The sequence below is a fragment of the Saimiri boliviensis genome, chromosome 4, assembly GCF_048565385.1.
Source record: "Saimiri boliviensis isolate mSaiBol1 chromosome 4, mSaiBol1.pri, whole genome shotgun sequence".
NCBI lineage: Eukaryota > Metazoa > Chordata > Mammalia > Primates > Cebidae > Saimiri > Saimiri boliviensis.
In genome coordinates this window covers 131,453,210-131,473,073 of record NC_133452.1, presented here as the reverse complement: position 1 = coordinate 131,473,073, position 19,864 = coordinate 131,453,210, and the positions used below count along the sequence as shown (strand labels likewise).

General features: G+C 53.9%; 1 protein-coding gene across 7 annotated transcripts; it reads right to left on the bottom strand.

Annotated features, from left to right (window-relative positions):
- Positions 1-650: 650 nt before the first annotated feature.
- Positions 651-19,627, bottom strand: EHMT2 (euchromatic histone lysine methyltransferase 2). 7 transcript variants are annotated; one of them, XM_074398230.1, is made up of 28 exons: positions 19,544-19,627; positions 18,831-18,897; positions 18,514-18,732; positions 18,177-18,430; positions 14,102-14,186; positions 13,970-14,010; positions 13,686-13,838; positions 11,158-11,295; positions 10,649-10,763; positions 10,386-10,487; positions 10,019-10,167; positions 9,784-9,927; positions 9,458-9,693; positions 9,196-9,378; positions 8,994-9,076; positions 8,416-8,522; positions 8,198-8,320; positions 8,005-8,106; positions 6,022-6,147; positions 5,776-5,930; positions 5,523-5,690; positions 4,939-5,083; positions 4,490-4,567; positions 3,993-4,108; positions 3,791-3,877; positions 1,879-1,957; positions 1,551-1,726; positions 651-1,148 (listed from the first exon to the last, which is right to left on the bottom strand). In XM_074398230.1, exons 1-28 carry the CDS (start codon positions 19,583-19,585, stop codon positions 968-970), a joined length of 3,654 nt encoding a protein of 1,217 aa, XP_074254331.1. In that variant the 5' UTR covers positions 19,586-19,627; the 3' UTR covers positions 651-967. The 7 variants fall into 7 exon arrangements, with proteins under 7 accessions (XP_074254331.1, XP_039322374.1, XP_074254332.1 ...); XM_039466440.2 differs by having other exon boundaries at positions 6,043-6,147; XM_074398231.1 differs by lacking the exon at positions 10,386-10,487.
- Between the last annotated feature and the right edge of the window lie 237 nt (positions 19,628-19,864).

Below are 19,864 nucleotides of genomic sequence, written 5' to 3'. Positions count from 1 at the left end.
CAGGGACTCAGAGCTATTTCCTGGGGGCACTAAGGACCACAGTGGGAAGGACCTGTCATGCCCTGGTAAGAAAATGCTTCATGATCTTGCAAACTACCTTAACTGCCGTTCACTGCCAACACACTCCTGCCAAAGATTAAAGCGTGAAAATTGGCTTTTTTTTTTTTTTTTTTTGAGATGGAATTTCGCTCTTGTTGCCCAGGATGGAGTGCAATGGCACGATCTTGGCTCACTGCAACCTCCACCTCCCAGGTTCGAGCGAATCTCCTGCCTCAGCCTCCCATGTGGCTGGGATTATGGGGGCCTGCCACCACGCCCAGCGAATTTTTTGTATTTTGAGTAGAGACGGGGTTTCACCTTGTTGGCCAGGCTGGTCTTGAACTCCTGACCTCAGGGGAATTCACCCGCTTTAGCCTCCCAAAGTGCTGGGATTACAGGTGTGAGCCACTGTGCCTGGGAAATTGGCCCTTTATAATCCCTCCACTGGATTTTCATGGTGGCCGCCCGCACCTCCCACCCCACAAGCACCCTGCACTGGCTGTCACATCAGCCATACCCATCCAGCCTGCTTTCCATCCCTTTCTGGCCCTTGAACCCACTTTCCCTCTGGCTGAGTATGCTTCCTCCCCACCCCAACACAACGATCGCAGTTTATTACCAAACCCAACATTTATTGAGAACAAAAGGAACCAGTTGGCATAGAGGCCCAATTTCAATTCATCAAACTTCAACTGAGGATGGGGAACAGGGGGGTGGCCCTGAAGCTGCCCTCCCAGGGAGGAACCAGCTCTGGGAGGGCGGGTTTGTCAGACCTCCAGGGCCTGGCTGGGGTCTCTGGTCAGGAATGTGTGAAGGGGTGGTGGGGAGGGAAGATGGCAGCACCCCCAGGCATGGGCTGCGAGCAGCTGGTGGCAGAGGAGGTGGCTGAGCTGTGGCCCATGCTGGGGAGGGAGGGTGTGGTCCGCTCTCAGGTGTTGACAGGGGGCAGGGAGCCGAGCTCGGGCAGCAGCTCAGGGTGCGGGTCCAGGCGGGCCAGACGGCTCTGCTCTAGGGCAATGGCTTCGGCTGAGTGCTTGCACTTCTCAGAGCCACACTGGCAGGTGAAGTATTTGCTTTTGATGTCCCAGAAGCGGTCGCCATAGTCAAACCTGTCAGAGGAAAACAGGAGCTTGTGGGACCTGGACCCAGCCGAGAGCCCACCCCAAAGACCCTGTGGATCGCACTCCCTAAGAGGGATCCTGCACCTACCCCATGTTCTCCAGACGGGCTCTGAGCCCCCTCTATGTTCTATGGATTCGCAGCATCAGCACTGCCTGGGGACTTGCTAGAAATGCAGAATCCTGGGTTCCATCCCAAACCTACTGAATCATTCTTTCTGGGAGGCTCAGGACTGTTTCACCAAGTCCTCTAGGAGATACTTATGTACACTGAAATCTGGGAAGCTCTGCACTAATCCATGTCTGGACACCAGGTACACACCAGCCTTCAGGTCCCAGGTTTGCTGCATCTCGAAGCCCTGGCAGAGTCCCGAGAGACCCCTAGAGTCTCACCCTAGCTCCTCCCCAGTCCGGATGTCTCGGGAACTGAAGAAGGCGATTCGTGGAAATCGCAGGTCTTGGTGCAGCATGAAGACCCGGACGGGAATGATGTTGGGGTCACACAGGTGGTTAATGAAGCGGCTGATGTTGCCATAGTAACGGGCATCAATGCAGTACACCTCTCCATCCTGGGGGGGAGGATGGCACTCTTCACATCTCCCCCGACCCTCCCTACCCACTGACTCCCCAGTCCCTCCCCAGCTTTCCATTTGCTGACTTCTCAGGGGCTCCTGAAAGCCGGCCCCGGGGAACAGCAAGGTTAGGAGGGTTTCCTGCTCACCTTGTTGTCTAAGTCGAAGAGGTAAGAATCATCCTCTCTCACGTCAGCCTCAGCATCAGAGATCAGCTCCCCGACATACCTGTGGGACAGGAATCCATGGTTCTGAAGCTGTGTGGGCTACTAGGAGGTGACTCCAGGCCCCTATCTCCTCACAAGCCCGTGGAATCTGGAATAGGCAGGGCTGGCGGGTGTAGGTGAGGGAAGGCCTGGAGCAGCAGTGGTGGAATGGGCAGCATTCCAGGCTCGACAGAGGAAGCCTCCAGTCAGCACAGCGACAGACGCAAAGCTCTGTGGTTAAGGGAATTAGTGTGTAGGGGCAGTTGGCCTAAGTTCGGGTTTGTACACAGAGAGGTTTGTGTACTAGGAGCCACCCAGCGGGAATGGGCAATGTAGGACAGGAGAGGGGTCAGGGCTGCAGGAAGAGCCAGAGATGCAGGAGTGGCAGGGAGCTCAGGGCATGAGTGGGGGCAAGAGCACCTACATCTGGACACCAGAGCGGGAGAGGAGTCAGCTGCCTAAGGAGGGGTGAGCAGATGCCAGATAGAGACACATGCAGACGACGTGGGGTGGGGAGTGACTGTCAAGAGACAGTTTCAGCAGAGTGGGAAGGGCAAAGGCCGATTTTGGCAGGAACAGGCAGTAGAGTGGATGGTGAGGAAACTGAGGCCCTGCAGGAAGGAGCTGCTTGCCCGAGAAGTTGAGATGACATGATGGAGAGAAACTGGATGGTCTCTTGAACAGGCAAGTAGGGCTAGAAGATTATATTTTTTAAAGGCCAAAGGACGGCCGGGTGCAGTGGCTCACACCTGTGATCCCAGCACTTTGGGAGATCGAGGCAGGTGGATCATCTGAGGTCAGGAGTTTGAGACCAGTCTGGCTAACACGGTGGAACCCTGTTTCTACTAAAAATACAAAAAATTAGCTGTGCATGTGCCTGTAATCCTAGCTACTCAGGAGGCTGAGGCAGGAGAATGCTTTAACCCGGGAGGTGGAGGCTGCAGTGAGCTGAGATCGCACCATTCACTCCCTCCAGCTTGGGCATTGAAAGCAAAATTCCACCTCAAAAAAAAAAAAAAAAAAAAAAAAAAAAAAAGAAAGAAAACAAAGAAAAAAAGAAAGGCCGCCCTCAAGCCTGTAATCCCAGCACTTTGGGAGGCCAAGGCAGGTGGATCATGAGGTCAAGAGATCGAGACCATCTTGGTCAACATGGTGAAACCCCATCTCTACTAAAAATACAAAAAATTAGCTGGGCATGGTGGCGCGTGCCTGTAATCCCAGCTACTCGGGAGGCTGAGGCAGGAGAATTGCCTGAACCCAGGAGGCGGAGGTTGCGGTGAGCCGAGATCGCGCCGTTGCACTCCAGCCTGGGTAACAAGAGCGAAACTCCGTCTCAAAAAAAAAAAAAAAAGAAAGGCCAAAGGAGACCAAGGTGAGACTGAGGGTCGTGGGATAGGAGCTAGGAGAATGGGGGGGATTACAGATGCTGGGCAGAGAAAGAACTGATGGAGAGGGACAGGTCCCTGAGGTGGTGGACAGAAAGGTAGCTGTTATCACCTCCACTCCACAGACAAGGAAAACAAGGCTCAAAGAGGTGAAGTAACTTGGCCAAGGACATCCCGAAGCAGAGAGGGGCTCAAACCCAAGTCTGTCTGTCTCCCAAACTGGCTCTTTCCCTAGCTACGAAGGGCAAGGAGAGGGTGGAGGGGAGGGAACACAGGCTCTGAGGTCTGGGCAGAGTGGAGGCAGGAGCCATCCTCAGCTTCGAGGATGGGGGTCAGAGAAGGCTGGCTGGAGAGTGGCCAGATGGAGACAGGTGACTCATCAGGGCAGGGGGCCGAGAGGGAGGCCTGGCAGTCAGCAGTGGGCATGTGTCCCCTTCCCACCAGATGTCAAGGTGCCCCCGGTGACTTACTCGCAGATAAAGGTTCCCTGTGGGATGGTCTGCAGGGCGCGGACCCCCCAGCCCATCTTGGCTGTTCGGTAGAGCTGTAGCCGAACCCTGGGGGAGAAGAGAGGGCACTGTTGGATGGAGGCCTCCATCCAAAAGCCCCAGGGATAGGGAGGAAAGGGTGAGGTGGGAGAGAGAGAGAGAAGGCTGTGGAGCAGGGCCTCACTTGATGCCACTCTGTACGACGCGGTTCTTGCAGTTTCTCCAGCAGGAGCATGCCTGGTTACACTCGAAAATCAGGGGGGGCTCAATCTTGTTAAATTCCTGGAGCAATCGCCCATCCTGGGGTGCAAAGAGAGGGGAAGACAGTGGTTTCTCTGTGGGGGTTACCTCAGCTGCCCAGGAACCCCAAGACTCTACAGAAAAATCCACCACTGAACCCAACCCAGAGATGGGGAAGATGGGACTGGGGAGGCCACACAGACTTGGAGATCCCAGAGCAGGAAATGCACGAGCATCATCCCTGATTTGCATGGACCTGGGCACACGCCCATTGCTGTCACAGCGATGTCCCAGGATTCCCAGGCCTTGCCCAGTCCTCTCAGTCATGTTCTCCCACAGGGTAGGAGGTGAGGGACAAGGTCCCAGGGAAGTTGGCCTGTTGGAGGCTGGCTCCTCTGAAGGAGAGGCCGGGTCTCTGTGGCCAAGGCAAGGGGCACGCACCTTGTCATACCAGCACCGGATGCTGAGCTGGCCACATAGGCAGTTGGAGCTGGAGCAGTCGTCCACACACGTGCAGTGCTGGGGCGAGGAGGCAGGGGTCAGCTTAATCCCACGATTGGTCTGGGCCCCTCTACTCTTAGTTCCCCTGACCCCCTAACCACTGTCCTTTTCTTTGGGGTCCATGTTTTACAACGTGGGTGGTGATGGTCCTAGGGTGACAGGTCTTAATATGTTGCTCTGGTGGTGTCCCCAGGGCGACTGGGAGCTCATATGACACCTTCCTGTGACATAGGAAAAGGATCCCTCCCCTGGGGTGGATGCGACCCCACACCAGGGCTCCCTGTCAGCCAACACTCCCTTGGCCAGGTGGCCTTGTTGGTTCAGAGCTCGTCCAGCTGTACCTGGCAGCTCTCAGTGTCCTCCTGGGGAGACCTGGCGCCCCCACTCACCTGCAGATGGGTGATGTTGCGGTCGATGTTCATGGTGGACGTCTCACAGTTTTCCGAGATGTACTTGTAATCCTCGGGGCAGGGCTCCCCGTCCACACCGTTGACACAGGGAATGGGCACATTCTCATAGCCCCGAGCCACATCCCTGCAGAAGATGGGGAGAAGGGGCTGGGAGGCTGGAGAGGGGGTGAGGGGCCTCTCCGGGTATAAGGAGAGAGTTGAGGAGGTTCCTGGGCCTGGGGCAGGGGAGTAAAGTTGCCAGATGAGATGCAGGGCAGTTAGTTAATATGGAATTTCAGATAAACAAGAAATAGCTTTTTAGTACAGTATGTCCCCCAAAATTCCATGGGACATTCTCGCACTAAAAAAGTATGCATTTGTGCGTCTGAAACTCCAGTTTAACTGGGTGTCTTCTATTTTTATTTGCTATATCTGGCAATCCTAGTGGGGACGGGGCCTGTGGGTGGTTCTGGGGATTCAGCAGTGCATGGGGAGGGGCCGGGGAATGTGAGGATGCAACGGGCTTTCGGAGGGGCAGGTGGAGAGGAGGCGGTTCCGGGTGTAGAGAGGGGCCCAGGGCTCACCGGCAGATGATCTTCTCTGTGCGGATGGCCCGATTTCCTACCCCGAGTCGGAGCTTGCGGTTGAGTTGAAGCGCAAACCACACGTCGGAGCGCTCGGGAGTCAGGTCCCATGCCGTGTCCCCCTCCTTGTTCCGCAGCTCGGGGTTGGCTCCACGTGACAGGAATAATCTGAAAAGGGGACAGGATGCCCAATGTGGGGTCTGAGGTTGCAAGATGTGGGAGCAGGGGTATCAAGGGCAGGGCAGGGGCTCACAGCACGCAGTCATGGTAGCTCTCCCGAGCTGCGATGTGCAGGGGCGTGTCCCCGTGGTAGTTGACAGCATGGAGGTCACAGCGCGCATTCAGAAGGACTTCAGCGATGGCGGCGCTGCCAGTGAAGGAGGCCCAGTGCAGGCAGATGTTCTCCTCCTGTGGAGGCAGGCGGGGAACAGATGAGGTGCAGGCAGCTGGGCCCTTCAATCCAGCCTCCACCTTGCTCAGGGGCCTGGAGCTGCCCTACCTCAACCAAACTCTCACTCACGTTGTCAGTGAGGGTGACGTCAGCGCCCCGTGTCAATAGCATGCGGATCACCTCGATGTGCTTGTGCTCTGCAGCCCAGATGATGGGCGTCCACCCACCACTGTCCTGTGGGTGGGAAGGGAGTGAGGGTGGGGGCAGCTGGCTCTGCTCACCAAAGCAACAAATGGTTATGATTCGCTGTGTGTGTGAATCCCAGCTCCAGCCCTCAAGCTGTGGGATCCTGGGTAAGTCACTTAATGTCTCTGGCTCGAAGTTTCATCATCTAAAAAATGGGACTAGTAGGCCAGGCATGGTGGCTCATGCCTGTAATCCCAGCACTTTGGGAGGCTGACACGGGTGGATCACGAGGTCAGGAGTTCAAGACCAGCCTGGCCAACATGGCGAAACCCCGTCTCAACTAAAAATACAAAAACTAGCTGGGCGTGTTGATATGCACCTGTAATCCCAGCTACTTAGGAGGCTGAGGCAGGAGAATTGCCTGAACCTGGGAGGTGGAGGTTGCAGTGAGCTATGATCGTGCCACTGTACTCCAGCCTGGGTGACAGAGTGAGACTTGGTCTCAAAAAAAAAAGAAAAAGAAAAAAAATTTCCTAAGTCTGCCCACTCCAGAGTCCTAGAAGCAGTGACAACCCAATAGCAATAAACACTCCTAGGTACACAAGATTGTATTATCTAAAAAATGTTTCCAGGCCGGGCACGGTGGCTTACACCTGTAATTCCAGCACTTTGGGAAGCAGAGGCAGGCAGATCACGAGGTCAGGAGTTCAAGACCAGCCTGACTAACATGGTAAAACCCCATCTCTATTAAAAATACAAAATTTGGCCGGGCGCGGTGGCTCAAGCCTGTAATCCCAGCACTTTGGGAGGCCGAGGCGGGTGGATCACGAGGTCGAGAGATCGAGACCATCCTGGTCAACATGGTGAAACCCCGTCTCTACTAAAAATACAAAAAAAAAATTAGCTGGGCATGGTGGCGTGTGCCTGTAATCCCAGCTACTCAGGAGGCTGAGGCAGGAGAATTGCTTGAACCCAGGAGGCGGAGGTTGCGGTGAGCCGAGATCACGCCATTGCACTCCAGCCTGGGTAACAAGAGCGAAACTCCGTCTCAAAAAAAAAAAAAAAAATACAAAATTTAGCTGGATGTGGTGGTGCCTGCCTGTAATCCCAGCTACTCAGGAGGCTGAGACAGGAGAATCGCTTGAACGTGGGAGGTGGAGGTTGCAGGGAGCGAGATCAGGCCACTGCACTCTAGCCTGGACAACAGAGTGACTCCATCTCAAAAAAAAAAAAAAAAAAAAGTCTTTCGTACAAAGGAAGCAGAGTTTCTTGGATTCTATTCTGAGTCTGGGGCAGCAAATGTGCTGAAGGGTCAGGATGCTCTCAAAGGCCACTGGGTCATGTCACAGCCACAGGGCCCAGCTTCAAGGGGCTTTTCCTGGACAAAGATGGAATAATTCAAACGCTGAGAAGAATACCAATAAATGACTAAAACACATCCAATGTATGACAACCCAAGAGTTAAAAAAAAGCCTCATTGGACACTTGCAGAGATTAAGGCAGGAACTGAGTATTCTGAAACTTTTTTTTTTTTTTAAATTAAGATTGGGTTTCACCATGTTGGTCAGGCTGGTCTTGAACTCCTGACCTCAGGTGATACGCCCACCTTGGCCTCCAAAGTGCTTGGATTACAGGCGTGAGCCACCGCGCCCGGCCTCTGAAACTTGATAAAGAGAAGGAGGCAAAAAAAAAAAAAAAAAAAAAGAAAGAAAAAAAAAAAAGAGACAAGAACGAAGAGAAATACAAACGAGGAGGAAGAAAGCAATGGGGACAGATACGAGCAGCATGAGACAGAGTGAGAGGGCCAGAGGTCAGACACAGGAGAAAGGGGTCCAAAGCCTGAGGCCCAGCCAAGGAACACAGGCCCCAGGGACCTGGAGGGGCTGGGCTGGGTGGACTGCTGACCTGGGCGTTGACGTCCACCTGTCCTGTGCTCAGCAGCAGGCTGACCATTTCCAAGTTACCAATTTTGGCTGCGTGGTGGAGGCAGGTGGAACCGTCCTCCTCCTGAGGGAGACATGGGCAAATGAGCCTCTGGCTGGCACCCCAAACCTGGTCCCTGACTCTGGGGGCCATGCCCTGCTGCCCGCGCGTGCACCTTGCTATAGACACAGCCGCCACGCTGCACCATGTAACGGGCCACCTCCAGGTGGTTGTTCACCACAGCCTCCATCAGTGGCGTCCGCTGCTGTTTGTCCACTGCATTTATGTTGGCTCCAGCCTGTGAGGAGGGGGCAGGAGGGCTGGCACCAGGGAGGGACGGGGCAGGGGAGGGGGTCTAAGGGCCTAGTCAATGAGGCATGGGCCCGTGCTGACCTGCAGCAGCACATGGCAGATCTCCACGGAGCCCTTCTGGGCGGCTGCATGCAGGGGCGTACGCTTGCTCTGCTGGTCGCTCTGGAAGTTGGGGTCCAGGTTGTCCACTGCGGGGAGAGCCCGCCACACCGGGAGAGGGAGGGACAAGTGGTAAGCAAGCTAGGGGGCAGGTGGCATTTCCTTCAGGAAGGCTTCTCAGGCCCCAACCTGGGTCAGGGCCCCTCCTGGCATTCTCTGAGCTTGCCTCCACCACGGCATTTATCAGAATAAGAAGTTAAAGGCATCAGCTCCGCCTGAATGCAAACCCTGCCTTGTCTCTCAGTACCACTATGCACCGTGCAAGGTCCCTAACCTATCTGTGCCAAGGCTAACAAGCGTAGGCACTCAGAACAGGACCCAGCACCTATGAGTCACCACTGTCCCCATGGTCACGGGTTGTATGTGTCTTTTCCCCACCACACTAAGTCCTTCAAGGCAAGGACTGTGTCCTTCATGACTGTGCTCCTGGCCCTGTGCCCAGTGCCTGGTCTACACATGGAGCTCGGTCAAGGTCTGCTGAAGGAATGGGCGGCACTCACACAGCATCAGGATCACCTTCTGGAGCTCGCCCTGCTTTACGGACAGGTACAACTGCCGAGGGTGGAAACGGAGCTTCTTCCGCCTGCCAAGGGAGCATGGGAGTGGGGAGAGAATGGGGGCTCCTCAGATTCCAGCATCAACCTCAATGCAGCTGCTCTGGCCCCAGCCCCAGCTGCTTTGGCTGACCGACCCCCGACTCACCTCTCTGACTCCTGGATGACCAGGGCCTTTTCCAGGGCCTCCCGGCCTGGCCCCAGTGGCAGCCCCACAGCAGAAAGGCAGCCCCCATTGGGCAGGGTCAGGGAGGGTCCTGAGCTGTCGATGGTGTCGGCCAGGGGATCGCTGGGTGGGCGCCGGGGCTCCCCATGGCCTCGCATCCGGGCGCTGTGGAAGGAGGAGCTCATGTCCAGGAGCAATAGGGGTGGGGCAGGGAACAGACAGTAGAGAAGCGGAAGGCCAGTACCTGGGCTGGGAAGTGTCCGCTCTCCCGGGGGCATCCTGGGACAGGGGTGGTGGTGCAGGAGCTGCAGTGCCGGCCGGTGGGGTCACCCCGTCACCCCGGGGGATGGTCACCTCCTGAGCCTCAGAAGCATCCTCCCCACAGTGGGGACAGAAGACCATCCCATTCAGCTGGGACACACAGGCCTTGTGGAAGCGGTGGGCCACACGGAAGTCGGGGTGGCACTCCAGGAAGGTGCCCTGGGAGCAGGGAAACAACGTGGTCAGGTTTCTGGGGCCCCCTCTGTTACGGGGCATGCTACCAGACTATCCCAGTGGTCAGTCACTCACCGCCGTGCAGAAGTAGCCACAGCCCGGGCAGCAGTGGTGTTTGACCATGCGGGCGCGGTGGGTCTCACAGAGCACCATCAGGGCCACACGGCTAGAGGGCCTCATGGTCTCCCGCTTGAGGATGGCAGCGTTGCAGCCCGACAGCTGTGCGCAGTGAGGATGGGCGAGAAGAGAGGGTGAGGATAGGGCCCAGGACTGGACGCCCTGGCACCTCTCCACCAGCACACGGCCCCACCTCTCCATCCACACTCTCTGTGGCCATGCACTTGTGCCCTGCCCTCTCGCTGATGCGGTCAATCTTGGGTGCCTCCATGCGGCAGCTGCACAGGGGCAGCTCCTCAAACCCGCGCTCCGTCTCCAGCGAAGATGTGTCATTGGACACCCCTTGGACGGAGGAAAAGAGGAGCTGAGGGAGGCCCCGGACCTCACCCACTGGGACCCCTGACGGGTCCTCTCATTCCCACCCTACCTCACCCCCATGCCCAGAACCCCCAAAGCCTGGTCATGGACACCCCGGCTCTGGCGTGGTTTCCCTCCTCCCCTTTCCCTCCTGCCCTGAGGTCACCCCCTAGTGGCTCCCTGTCCCAGCAATTGGCAATTACCAGCGTGGTTGGGGGAGAGGGTCCCCTCGCTGGGCAGCTCCAGGGACCCCAGAGGGACCTCCATGTACTCACTGGGGCCTGAGGAGCCCACACCATTCACTCCTGACACAGAGACAGAGAGAGTGAGAGTGCGAGCTCACAGGTACCTGGACGTGTGGGTACATGCAGGTGGACATGCGAGAGCGTGTGTGTGCGTGCACGCACTCTGGGGACCGGGTGGGGGGGCTGGAGGAGGGCACCCAAAAGCAGCAGAGCCTCCTTACCTCGTGGCTCCTTGGTCCTCGGAGGCTCCCGCTTGCGCCGTTTCCGAGACGGCTTCACCCATGGGCTGTCTTTTCGCCATTTCTTCTTGGCCTTGCGCCGGCCACTGGAACCACTCTGGAGAGGGGGAGGAGGAGTAGTTAGGAACCCTCACCCCGAGGGCTTCCCCCCAACACCTTCAGGACCAGACATCCGGCCCCACAGTCTCCCACTCCTCTGGAGATGTCAGCCTCCATCTCTTTTTTTTTTTTTTTTTTTGAGGCGGAGTTTCGCTCGTTACCCAGGCTGGAGTGCAATGGCGCGATCTCGGCTCACCGCAACCTCCGCCTCCTGGGTTCAGGCAATTCTCCTGCCTCAGCCTCCTGAGCAGCTGGGATTACAGGCACGAGCCACCATGCCCAGCTAATTTTTAGTATTTTTAGTAGAGACAGGGTTTCACCATGTTGACCAGGATGGTCTTGATCTCTCGACCTCGTGATCCACCACGCCCGGCTGAGCCTCCATCTCTTACCCTATCTGACTGATTCCCTGACTCCTCATCTTCCTCCTCTTCTTCCTCTTCCTCCTCCTCTTCCTCCTCCTCTTCTTCTTCCTCCTCTTCCTCCTCCTCCTCTTCACTTAGTTGTTCAGTTAGAGCTTCAACTTCCGACTGGGAGAGAGGAAGAACAGGACACATCCAACCCCCAGGACTCACACAATGAGGTGGATAAAGAAAACCACCACCACCATTGCCACCTCCCACTACCCATGATGGTTCCTGGAGATGAGTGTGGGCAGGAGAGGAGACCAAGGGCTACATAAAGAGAGGGGATGTGGAATGTTACACAGCAGTGAAAAAGGTGCCACAGTTACAGACAGCAATGTGCACAGATCTTGGCAATAAACATTAAGTTAAAAAATAAAATGCAAGTACCAGAAGATAAACATAGAGTTTAATACCCCTTTTACGACATTCATAAACAGGCAAGACCACCAATGGTTGCTAAAACCGCTACACACAAAGTTCATGAGAAACTTTATATAAAAGGTTCAGACTGATGTCACCTGAACCCACTGGTCAATCTTATTGCTAACAAGAAAAATGACCAGATGCTCCACGCATCCTTATGTGATGCGGCCAGAAGCGCTCACACCCACTGTCAAGTCTTTCTTGGCACCTGAAGTGATTATGCTTCTAAATCTATCGGTTTACAAGAAATATGGGCAGAGAGAATGTGCCAATCGCCACCCAATCAGCCAATTCCTAAATGAGAAATTCTGCAGGACAACTGACCTGGTTTCTTCAACAAATAAATGGCAAGACATATTTCTTTATTTTTGAGACAGAGTTTTGCTTGTTGCCCAGGCTGGAGTGCAATGGCACAACAGCTCACTGCAACCTCTGGCTCCTAGGTACAAGTGATTCTCCTGCCTCAGCCTCCCCAGTAGCTGGGATTACAGGCACCTGCCACCATGCCCAGCTCGTTTTTGTATTTTTAGTAGAGATGAGTTATTGCCATGTTGGCCAGGCTGATCTTGAACCCCTGACCTCAGGTGATCCACCTGCCTCCCAAAGTGCTGGGATTACAGGCATGAGCCACTGCACTTGGCCCCAAAATTTTTTTTAGAAGATGGGGAAACCTAAATACCAAGAGAGACCTAAAACAAATGTTTTTTTTTTTTTTTTTTGAGACGGAGTTTCACTCTTGTTACCCAGGCTGGAGTGCAATGGCGCGATCTCGGCTCACCGCAACCTCCACATCCTGGGTTCAGACAATTCTCCTGCCTCAGCCTCCCGAGTAGCTAGGATCACAGGCACGTGCCACCATGCCCAGCTAACTTTTTTTTTTGTATTTTAAGTAGAGACGGGGTTTCACCATGTTGATCGGGATGGTCTCGATCTCCTGACCTCGTGATCCACCCGTCTCGGCCTCCCAAAGTGCTGGGATTAAAGGCTTGAGCCACTGCACCCGGCTTAAAACAAATGTTAATCAAATCAAGGCATGGGCCTCATTTGGATCTTGACAAAAACCCATTTATGAGACAGCTGAGGAAATGTGAAGACTGACAGGGTATTTAATGGTATTAAGAACTCATTGGTAAGTTTTTTTTTAGGCGTGAAAACAGTAGTAAAGTGATGCTGAACAACAAAAAGAGGCCTTATATTTACAGATATATATGGAAATATATCTAGGTAAAATGATATGAGGTCTGGGATTTGCTTCAAAATAACCCTGTGGGTGTGTGTGTTGGGAGAGGTACAGATGGGTCAGGACGGGCTGGGTAATGATAATGGGTGGGGCTGTGTGATGGGTACATGGGCGCTCCCTAGTCCACACTTTTGATTATACTTGAAAGTTTAATCAAATGTTAAATTAAAAAAAGGCAAAACTAGAGAGACTGAACATTATACTGTGTAGGCAAACGCACGAAATAAAATCAAACAAAGAGCATGGGATAAACAAATAAATGACAAGATTTTTTTGTTTTCTTTTTTTAAATAGTGCATGCCTTTTAAATGGTAATTTCATTAGCTAAAAAAAATAATAGGCCGGGCGTGGTGGCTCAAGCCTGTAATCCCAGCACTTTGGGAGGCCGAGGCGGGTGGATCACGAGGTCAAGAGATCGAGACCATCCTGGTCAACATGGTGAAACCCCGTCTCTACTAAAAATACAAAAAATTAGCTGGGCATGGTGGCGTGTGCCTGTAGTCCCAGCTACTCAGGAGGCTGAGGCAGGAGAATTGCCTGAACCCAGGAGGCGGAGGTTGCGGTGAGCCGAGATCGCGCCATTGCACTCCAGCCTGGGCAACAAGAGCGAAACCCCGTCTCAAAAAGAAAATAAAAAATAAAAAATATTAATACTACTACTAAACCCAATGTGCAGGGGTGGCCGCCTTTGTGGATGGAATGGGCGGAGCATACATTGAAAATGAGTTACAGACAGCATGGGGCAGTGACTTAGGGGGTGTTCAGCAGATAAAAAGGACAGAAAAGAGAAAAACAGGAAAGAAGGACGGGCTAGTGAGCGCCAGCCCAGGGAAACGCAGCTCTGCCTCACCTTGCTGTCAGAGTCCACGCGCTCATCCACAGAGTAAGAATCATAGTAGAGACTGAAGTCATCACCCACCACTGTCTCCCACTCCTCCAGGGACCCAGGGTCCCCTTTCGCCAGGGTCACTTCTGAACGCCGGGCAGAACCCAACTCCTCTGACTAGAAAAAGATGAGAAAAATTGAGGTCACTGACACCCTGCCCATTTCTCTTGAGGACAGGATGCAGCCCTACTCCCGAGCCTCCCTCGGGGCAGCCCCCCAGAGGGAGAGGCCCTGGCTCTGCTGCTCACCAGGCTGCCTCCTGAGTTCAGCTTCCTCCTTTTGGCCACATCTGGAAGAGGAGAGAGAATGGTGTGGGGCCTATAATTGAAACCTTCAGAACAGGCCACATCAAGCCACAGGGGGTGGGGGATGGGACTGACCTGAGGTCACCTTTCCCAGTGAGTGGACATCATCGCTCATGCGGAAATGCTGTACTTCAGGGGGCCGCTTCTCAGGAACTGGGGGCTGTGGGCCAAGAGGGAGCACACTGAGGGTCAGAGAGCACCTACGGTTCAGTCTGGGTTAGCCTGGAGCCTAGGCAGGGGTGGGTTAGTGAGCCGCACTTCCAAATGCCATCTGAGGCTCCAGTAGCCACAAGGTGGCAACCACAGGTGCTATTTCCCCAGAGGAAGAGTGTCAAGCACACTCACACTCACTTATCTCTGCAACCACGAAGAGCAGGCCCTTTTCCATTTTACAGGTGAGAAAACAAAACAAAGTTAAAGGTCTTTTATATGTGGCCATGTACACAGCAGGACTATTCACAATAGCTGAAGTGCAAAAGAAACCCGAGTGCCACTGACAGATGAATGGATAAGCAAAATGTGGCATTTATATACAATTACATACGTGTATAACATTCAGCCATAAAAAAGATATACGCTGGACGCGGTGGCTCAAGCCTGTAATCCCAGCACTTTGGGAGGCCGAGGCGGGTTGATCACGAGGTCGAGACATCAAGACCATCCTGGTCAACATGGTGAAACCCCGTCTCTACTAAAAATACAAAAAATTAGCTGGGCGTGGTGGCGCGTGCCTGTAATCCCAGCTACTCAGGAGGCGGAGGCAGGAGAATTGCCTGAACCCAGGAGGCGGAGGTTGCGGTGAGCCGAGATTGCGCCATTGCACTCCAGCCTGGGTAACAAGAGCGAAACTCTGTCTCAAAAAAAAAAAAAAAAAAAAAGAAAGATATACTTTTTTTTAAGAGACAGAAGAGGTCTTGCCATGTTGCCCAGGCTGGTCTTGAACTCCTGGTGTCAAGGGATCCTCCCCAGAAAGTGCAGGATTACAGGCGTCAGTCACTGGGCTTAGCCTTTTAAACATTTTTTTTTTTTTCTTGAGACAAGAGTTTTGTTCGTCGCCCAGGTGGGAGTGCAATGGCGTGATCTTGGCTCACTGCAACCTCCACCTCCCAGGTTCAAGTGATTCCCCTGCCTCAGCCTCCACAGTAGTTGGGACTACAGGCGTGTGCCACCAGGCCTGCATAATTTTTTTGTATTTTAGTAGAGACAGGGTTTCACAACGTTGGCCAGGATGGTCTTGATATTCTGACCTTGTGATCTGCCCGCCTTGGCCTCCCAAAGTGCTGGGATTTCAGCAGTGAGCCACCGAGACTGGCCTTAACCTTTTTTTTTTTTTTTTTTTTTTTTTTTGAGACGGAGTTTTGCTGTGTTGCCCAGGCTAAAGTGCAGTGGAGTGATCTCGGCTAACTGAAACCTCTGCCTCCCGGGTTCAAGTGATTTTCCTGCCTCACCGCTCCCCCACCCCCATAGCTTCGATTACGATGCCTGCCACTGCACTTGGATAATTTTGGTATTTTTAGGAGAGATAGGGTTTCACCATGTTGGCCAGGCTGGTCTCGAATTCCTGACCTCATGATCCACCTGCCTCAGCCTCCCAAAGTGCTGGGATTACAGGTGTGAGCCACTGTGCCAGCCTTAAATATTTTTTTAAACTTCTTTTAGAGATGGCGTCTCAGTATGTTGCCCAAGTGAAAGGAAAGAAATTCTGACATGCTACAATATAGATAAACCTTGAGGACATTATGCTAAGTGAAATAAGCAAGTCACAAAAAGATAAATACTGTATGATTGCCAGGTGCAGTGGTTCCTGACCTCATATGATCCTCCTGCTTCAGCCTCCCAAAGTGCTGGGATTGCAGGGGTGAGCCACTGTGCCCGGCTAAAAATGTTTTTTAGATGGTAAATTTTATGTAACACTAGTTCCCTCTTAACCAGTTTCTCAGCAGTGATGGTAGGGTCTTGTTAGAATTGTGCTTTTTTTTTTTTTTTTGAGATGGAGTTTTGCTCTTGTTACCCAGGCTGGGGTGCAATGGCATGATCTTGGCTCACCGCAACCTCCGCCTCCTGGGTTCAGGCAATTCTCCTGCCTCAGCCTCCTGAGTAGCTGGGATTACAGGCACGCACAACCATGCCCAGCTAATTTTTTGTATTTTTAGTAGAGACGGGGTTTCACCTTGTTGACCAGGATGGTCTCGATCTCTTGACCTTGTGATCCACCCGCCTCGGCCTCCTAAAGTGCTGGGATTACAGGCTTGAGCCACTGTGCCCGGCTTTTTTTTTTAAGTCTTGCTCTGTTGCCCAGGCTGGACTGGAGTGGCATGATCTTGGCTCACTGCAATCTCCGCCTCTCGGGTTCAAGTGATTCTCATGAGATTACAGGTGCACGCCACCAAACCCGGCTAATTTTCTATTTTTTGTTTTTAGTAGAGATGGGGTTTGGCCATGTTGACCAGGCTGGTCTCAGAACTCCAGACCTCAAGTAATCGCTGGCTTCTGCTTCTGAAAGTGTTGAGATTATAGGCAAGCCACGCCCGGACTATTGTCATGATTATGTTATTATTATTGTTGTTAATCTCTCACTCTACCTCATTTATAAATTTTTCTTTTCTCTATTATTTACAAAATGAACTGCAACTATAAAAATCAAGGTTCATCATAGGGAGAAAGGAAAAGTAGCTCACAGCAATCTGTACTGTGTGAGGCAGGCAAAAGTGCAGGCTCAGAAAGAAGTGAGTATGGAACACTAGGCCCCTTGCCTGGAGGCAACTGCTTAAAGGTATTTGTACCTGACTAGTGTGCGGCTTCACCCATTATCTTCAAGTGCCTAAAATCTGTGACACAAAGAACTATGTATAGCATATCAATAGCTCTTATTCTAATGTAAACTTATGGTAAACAACTTAGGAACTGCCTCTTCTTTTCCTTTTTTATTTTTTCAGTTTTTTTTCTTTTTTTGAGATGGAGCTCAGTTGCCCAGGCTGGAATGCAGTGGCGCAATCTCAGCTCACTGGAATCTCCGCCTCCCGGATTCAAGCAAGACTCTGCCCCAGTCTTCCAAGTAGCTGGGATTACAAGCGCCTGCCACCATGCCCAGCTAATTTTTTGGTATTTTTAGTAGTGATGGGGTTTCACCATCTCGGCTAGGATGGTCTTGAACTCCTGACATCGTGATCCACCCACCTCGGGCTCCCTTGCTGGGATTACAGGCATAAACCATCACGCACCGCCTATGTTTTCAATCTTTTAAAAAACTTTTATCTCTCTCTCTCTTTTTTTTTTTTTTTTGTGGCTCCTTCCAGAGCAGAGCTAACCTAACTCCTAGGCAGTGTGCCCAGAGTCAGCCTCCTTTTTTTTTTCCCCCCAATATCTTCATGTCATCCAGTCTTCTTTTCCTTTAAAAACCTACCTGTGGGCTGGTTGCGGTGGCTCACGCCTGTAATCCCAGCACTTTGGGAGGCCAAAGCAGGAAGACTGCTGAAGCCTAGAAGTTTGAGACCAGCCTGGGCAACATAGTGAGACTGTCTCCAAAAACAAAACAAAAAATCCTACTTGTAACTGCTGCTAATCAGAGTGCATTTTCAGGGCAACTTGAATCTTTGCTTCTGAAGGTTATACTCAAAACTGGCCTAAATAGACTCTACTTAATGTTAAGTTCGACTCAGTCTTTTCCTTTAGGTCAACAATAGGTATGAACAAGAGTCCTAGCACTTGGTCATAAAGCTTCTGGGCCTCTGGGGCCTTTGTCACTTCCGCTCCTCTATTATTTCTGTGGCCCCCATCTCGTTTCCCACTGGGATTCCCAGGAAAAACTTTACAAATAGAGCAGTGACCGCTGAGTTCCCCAAGGGCTTGCTTTGAGTTAGAAAGGAAGAGTAGTTTGAAATTCCCTTACCTTGTCATTATCATGAGTAATTAAGACATTAACTATATAATTGACTCTTTAACGTCAAACTCTCACCACCCAAGAATGTAAACTGCAGGAAGAGAGGAACCTGTCTGTTGGTTCAGATTAAGCCCAGCCTAATATTTGACACACAGTAGCCCCTTGCTTAAATATGTAATTGTGTAAATGGAGTAGAAGCCTTAGTGAAACTGTAAAAGAGCTTACCAAAGGTTTATGGCTGCTTATCCCAATCTCTCCCATTGCACTCACCTGTCCATTTCCTGGTTTGGACATGGTTTTTCGGGCTCGGTGGACCTTGGGCTGCCCCTCTGGGCTGGTGGTGGCTGGAGGGGGTTCAGGCCCTGCTGCTGCAGTTCCCTGGGCTCCCGGCATACTCAGCAGCCTCATTGCCAAACTCTGGACAGATGGAGGAGATTTTCCTGCCCCCGTCATTGACATCTTGGCCCGGCTAGGGCAGGAACCCCCCTTGCTGGGGGAAGAGGGGAATGACTTTGTAGCATGGCCTAGAAAACAGGCGAACAAGGCAAGATAAGGACTTCGGAGTCAGAAATTTCCCACCCACCCCTCAGGCTACCCAGCCTCTCACCCAGCAGGATCCGGCCCCCATGGAGGTCCCCATCTCCCTCCAGATTCTCTGGTTCATCCCCAATGAGTGGTGTAGCCCCTACAGGGGTGTCAGCCCCCTCATCGCCAACAGTGACAGTGACAGAGGCTGGAGATGAGGGGCCAGCAGGCTCCAGGGAGTCGGGGGTAGCCTTGGGCAGGGTCTCTTCACTACGAGGGGTGTCCCCCAAAGAACCATGAACTGTAGAGGAAGAGAAAAAGTTCAGAGCTAAGGACTCAGAAGATCCTGTGTTTAGGGAAGGCAACTGTCCAACTGGGGCCCGTTTTAGCTGCACTCACCTCTCTCAGTGGCTCCTCTTGTCTCCTTTTCCAGCAGCAGCGCCCCCATCTCAGCGGGGGCCTCCCCCTGGGAGGGGAGACAAGGGACAGGAGGGCTGGTCAGCCCGGTAGAGAGTTGGGGGGTCCAGGACGCCTGGGCCCTGGGAAGAGAGAGCAGGCTCCGGGGCCTACCTCTTCCTCTATGGGGGCCCCCCCTTCCTCGGCCTCGGCTGCCCGGAGGGGCCGCACGACCCCTACCCCGAGCCCGCATCAGCCCCCTCCCTCTCGGTAAACCCCGCATCTCTGGGGCCGAGAGAAGAGGAGGGGGAGGGGGCGGGGCCTCCGCGCCCCGGCCCCGCCCCCTCCTCCCGGCTGCACGCGCCGCTCCCCCTTTGTCCCCCAGGCCGCGGGGACCCCGAGCACCAACCCCTCCAGCACCCGCTGTCCCCCAGCCTGGTGGACGGCCCCTCGTGCCCCTCGCGCGTGCTCCTGGGGCCCCGGCGCCCGCCGCCCACTCAGGGGCAGCCGGCGGCTGCACGCGCGCCTCCGTGCCCACTCCCCCCACCTCCCACCCCCTGGTCCCCTCATCCGCCCCCGGTGCTGGCCCCCCGGATTGCTGCAAGTCCCGCCCGGGCCCCCCGGCCCCGTTGCACCCCCGGAGCATTGCACGGGCGCGCGCTTCCCCCGGGCGCGCGCGCGGGCATGCACCCGCCTCTCCCCCTCCCCTTCCGCACCTCGGCGGCCGCCGCCGCTGCAGCTCCCGCCGCCGCCGCCATCGCCGCTTGCGCTGGGGGCCGAGCCGGCGCGCGGCCGCCCCGGGTCACGTGGGCGAAGGAGGGAGGGCGAGGAGGAGCCTTAAAGGAGCCGCTACACGCTTTTTGGCCATTTTCCCCTGAGAGCGGCCTCGGAGATGGCTGTGAATGTCCTAAGCTGGGAGCTGCAAGGGAGAATTCCTGTCATTTCTGGCCTCAGCTCTGCAGGGACCCAGGGCGAGGCACGCCTGGGCCCCAGGTGTGGCGTCTCCGTCCCCATCTGGTTTTAGGTAACAAGCGGAG

What these genes read in the sequence shown, in the direction of transcription:
- EHMT2 (XM_003944319.4), bottom strand. Translation starts at nt 19,473, where the DNA reads ATGCTCCGGGGGTGCAACGGGGCCGGGGGGCCCGGGCGGGACTTGCAG. An exon ending in CAGAGAGTGTGGATGGAGAG is followed by an intron (nt 9,928 to 10,018) that starts GTGGGGCCGTGT and finishes CACTGCGCACAG; the next exon opens with CTGTCGGGCTGCAACGCTGC. An exon ending in TCTGCCATGTGCTGCTGCAG is followed by an intron (nt 8,321 to 8,415) that starts GTCAGCACGGGC and finishes CCCTCCTCACAG; the next exon opens with GCTGGAGCCAACATAAATGC.